Source organism: Austrofundulus limnaeus, unplaced genomic scaffold (assembly GCF_001266775.1).
Source record: "Austrofundulus limnaeus strain Quisiro unplaced genomic scaffold, Austrofundulus_limnaeus-1.0 Scaffold1035, whole genome shotgun sequence".
NCBI classification, from domain to species: domain Eukaryota; kingdom Metazoa; phylum Chordata; class Actinopteri; order Cyprinodontiformes; family Rivulidae; genus Austrofundulus; species Austrofundulus limnaeus.
Window position 1 is genome coordinate 76,886 of NW_013953437.1, and position 3,892 is coordinate 80,777.

Here is a 3,892-nt window from a genome sequence, read left to right on the forward strand (position 1 = left end):
GATGATGGATGGATGATGGATAGAAGGATAGATGATGGATGGATGGATGGATGGATGATGGATGATGGATAGAAGGATAGATGATGGATAGATGATGGATGGATGGATGATGGATAGAAGGATAGATGATGGATGGATGGATGATGGATAGAAGGATAGATGATGGATGGATGGATGATGGATAGAAGGATAGATGATGGATGGATGGATGGATGGATGGATGGATGGATGGACGGATGGATGGATGGATGGATGGATGGATGCATGGATGGATGGATGGATGGATGGATGGACGGACGGACGGACGGACGGACGGACGGACGGACGGATGGATGAAGAATGTTTTGCTCAACCATCAGCTATAGGAAGTGTGATTCAGTGAATTTAATTAGGTTTCTGTTGATTTGTTTACATTTGTGTCCTCTCTCTTCAGTCTTACTTTACTCTTAAAATAAAATCAAACTAAGGTTTATGTTTCTTCAGTATAAAATGTTCCACCTTATGTTGAGACCATTTCAAAACAAAATCACCATTTTATTGTTTATCTGAGGTCATAACCTGAATTGAGGTAAATACTTGCCCTTTGGGTCTCTGCGTTTTCACTCTTGCTGTTTTGTAAGTGTTCACATATTCATCATTTGACCCAGCTGAAAGGGGAAGTCAGGCGTCTCTTAAAGAGGAGGTTTGACTGCCCCTTGAGCTTTCTGTTGATGAATGAACAGAGTCACTGAGCAGCATTATGAGGTGCTAACGATAAAAAATGACTTCTATCCTGCGAACGAAATGTTCTCATTGTATCTGTTTAAGGATAACAGACCTGTGGGCAAACTCTGTTGCCATGCATGTTCGTTCTGACATTCAACACATTAATATCCTTCATTGCTCACACCACAGCAAAATTTAACAACATTTAGTGAATCATCGACAACTGGGATTATTTCATCTTTTTGCTTCCTTTATCATGAGTTAAAGGAGCAGGAGCCAAATCTGCTGAATCAGAGCTTTTTAGTTTCTTAGTAAAAATGGCAAACTGTTTTCTACTTTTAGACACACGAAGCTCTGTTTGTGACAGTATTTGAGCCTGATTTTAGCAGTCTGTTTTAAATCAGGTGAAGTTTCACCTCTTGTTCAATCCTTTCTTTTTTTCTTCTTCTTCTTCCAGGGCGACTATGAGCGTCAATCTCGGGATGAAATCCCCCAGGTTGCAGGTGGCGACACCTACCTTCGAGGGCCTCTTAAGCTACCTCAAAGCCATGCCAAACCACCTGGCTACCCCCCAGCGCACCTGCCGTACCCCCCTATCTTTCACCATTACAAGCCCTCGCCCTACCATCATCTGCCCTCCCAGCCGAGCCCACCATACACCCCTCAGGTACAAGATGCTCATGTATATTCACAGAAATCACTTTATCATATAAATATACAAATTTGAATGACCAGTCAAGGCTAAATGCTTTGATGTTTTTCATTTGAATTTTTCCTTAATTTTCCCTTGTGACTGTTTTTATCCAGGGGGCCTACTCACAGCCGTCATCACCTTACATCCCCCCGGGGGCTTACCCTCCGCCTTCATGGGGGTCGAGCTCTGACACTCAGCCTTCCAGAGTCTCCCACGAGCAGTTCAGAGCCGCACTCCAGCTGGTGGTCAACCCAGGTGGGAAATATAGGTTAGACATGTCAAGGCGGCACTGCGGCGCTCTTGGCGTAGCACTAAAGCGGCGATTACGGTTGTGTTTGCCACCAGGGGACCCCCGGGAATACCTGGACAACTTCATTAAGATCGGCGAGGGCTCCACGGGAATCGTGTGCATCGCCAGCGAGAAGCACAGCGGCAAGCAGGTGGCGGTGAAGAAGATGGACCTGAGAAAGCAGCAGAGGAGGGAGCTGCTCTTCAATGAGGTGAGAGGGATCAGCTTAAAGCTTTTAACTCCCCATCGTAGAAAATGATCAACACTTTTGTTGTTTTGTCGTTTTTTGTTTTCGGCTGCTGTAAATTAGCTGTATGATTCTTGTGCAGCTACCGTTTGTCACAGATTGTTGACAGCTTAAACAAGCTGTCTTTGGTTTAAATAGCGTCATTAAACATTATGTGGAATACATACAAATAAGCCTTGCTAGGAAATTAATGAAATAAAAACAAAACCCAAGTTCAATTTGCCTCTGTTTCAGTGACATATAGTCATGGCAGTTAAACTGCTTACCCATTTCTGCGTCTGTAATTGCATTTATTTGCTAAATTTAACAAGTGTTCCCTCTGAAAGCTGTAGGCAAGACATTTATTCTGAGCTGCGTGTGCGGTGGGCCTGCAGTGGAAATATTAGCTACATATCATTTGCCTTTGAACTGACAGGAAGTCAATTTGCAGATATTTTTAAGATGTTTTATGACGGCGGCCTGGTTCTAATTTGAGTGTGTTTTTCGTGGCGCTTCCACGTATGTGAGTACATGTGTGCAGAGAGCACAGCTGTACAGCAGTGGGTGTTCACTCAGGAACCAATCTGCTTCATGTAATCCTATTAATGTCTGCATGTAATCCTTGTGTTTAAGCCTCCATAACATGCACACATCAGACAAGAGGGATTTAAATGAATACAATTAAATTAACAGGTGCATTTGTGAAATTACTAAACTAATAGAAGACTTAATTTGTGACTTTGTTCATAAAAAGTAATACATTTTCCAATTTAAAATGAAAGTTTTGTTTTATATTTAGGTTAAAGATTGAGTTTTATACATTAACTACATGTATAGAAAGATATTTCAGTGTAATTTTCTGCAAAATTCTAATTTCATCGTGACCTTTAGGCCAACACTTGCTTCTCTGTCACGTGCTAAAAGTTTTTCTTGTCTTTTTTATCAGGTGGTGATCATGAGGGATTATCATCATGAAAACGTTGTGGACATGTATAACAGTTACTTGGTGGGAGACGAGCTATGGGTGGTCATGGAGTTCCTGGAGGGAGGGGCGCTCACGGACATCGTGACTCACACAAGGTAAGAAACATTTTCTATACGTATATAAAACATGTTATTTGTAATTCATCGCGGCTTCTTCAGGGTTCTTTTGCACCACGCACTGTTATAAAAAGCAACAACCCTAACCAGCAACATAACTAAGTAATAACTCAAGAAACCAACCCTAACTAGAGGTTGTTATCAAAAAGGAAAGTCTTCAGTCTAATCTTAAAAGTAGACAAGAGTGTCAGCCTCACGGACAGAAACTGGAAGTTAATTCCACAAGAGAGGAGCTTGAGAACTGAAAGCTCTGCCTCCCATTCTACTTTTAGAAACTCGAGGAACCACAAGTAAACCTGCAGTCTGAGAGCCAATATGGCACAATAAGACTTTTAATATAAGATGAAGTTTGGTTGTTAAGAACTTGTATGTTAGAAGTAAGCTAACCACTGGAACGGTTTTAATCAAACTCTCAAAAGTTAATTATTAGATGAATATCTACCATTAAAATGAATGTCACGGCTAAACATTAGCCAACACAAAAATATATCTTACTCTGTTTACTGATTTGGAGTTACAGTTAGTTGTGTTCACTAAAAGTCCTCCCCAGTGCATACTTACAGATTGCTAACTGATCAAACATCTTATTTTAAATCCAAATAACTGGATTTTTAGTGTGGATTTATTTTTTGCCTGATTTGCTGGATTGTAATAAAATGTATTTCTAAGAAATAAAAAAGGAAAAAGTTGTTAATAAAGAGTAAGGCATAAGAAATGAATGCTGATGTTTCTTTCTAAACCTTTTTTTCCCCCTTTTTTCTTTAGGTTGTTTGTGTTCCGATAAGAATAAATTGTTATATAACATCTTTTCAAAAAGTATTGACAGAAGTTGACCTTGTCTTGGACCAAGTTTTGAAATTTATCCCGCCCCCATTGT

The 3,892-nt window shown here is 40.4% G+C and overlaps 1 protein-coding gene across 6 annotated transcripts in view; it reads left to right on the forward strand.

Annotated features, from left to right (window-relative positions):
* pak5 (p21 protein (Cdc42/Rac)-activated kinase 5) overlaps nucleotides 1-3,892 on the forward strand; it is a 58,820-nt gene that overhangs the window by 47,059 nt on the left and 7,869 nt on the right. For 4 of the 6 annotated variants that reach the window (XM_014030288.1, XM_014030286.1, XM_014030285.1 and 1 more), the window contains 3 exons: nucleotides 1,163-1,372; nucleotides 1,513-1,899; nucleotides 2,861-2,994. In XM_014030288.1, coding sequence (XP_013885742.1) covers nucleotides 1,163-1,372; nucleotides 1,513-1,899; nucleotides 2,861-2,994 — 731 coding nt within the window. The remainder of the gene's footprint in view (nucleotides 1-1,162; nucleotides 1,373-1,512; nucleotides 1,900-2,860; nucleotides 2,995-3,892) is intronic. The other 2 variants (XM_014030290.1, XM_014030291.1) reach the window with 1 other exon arrangement.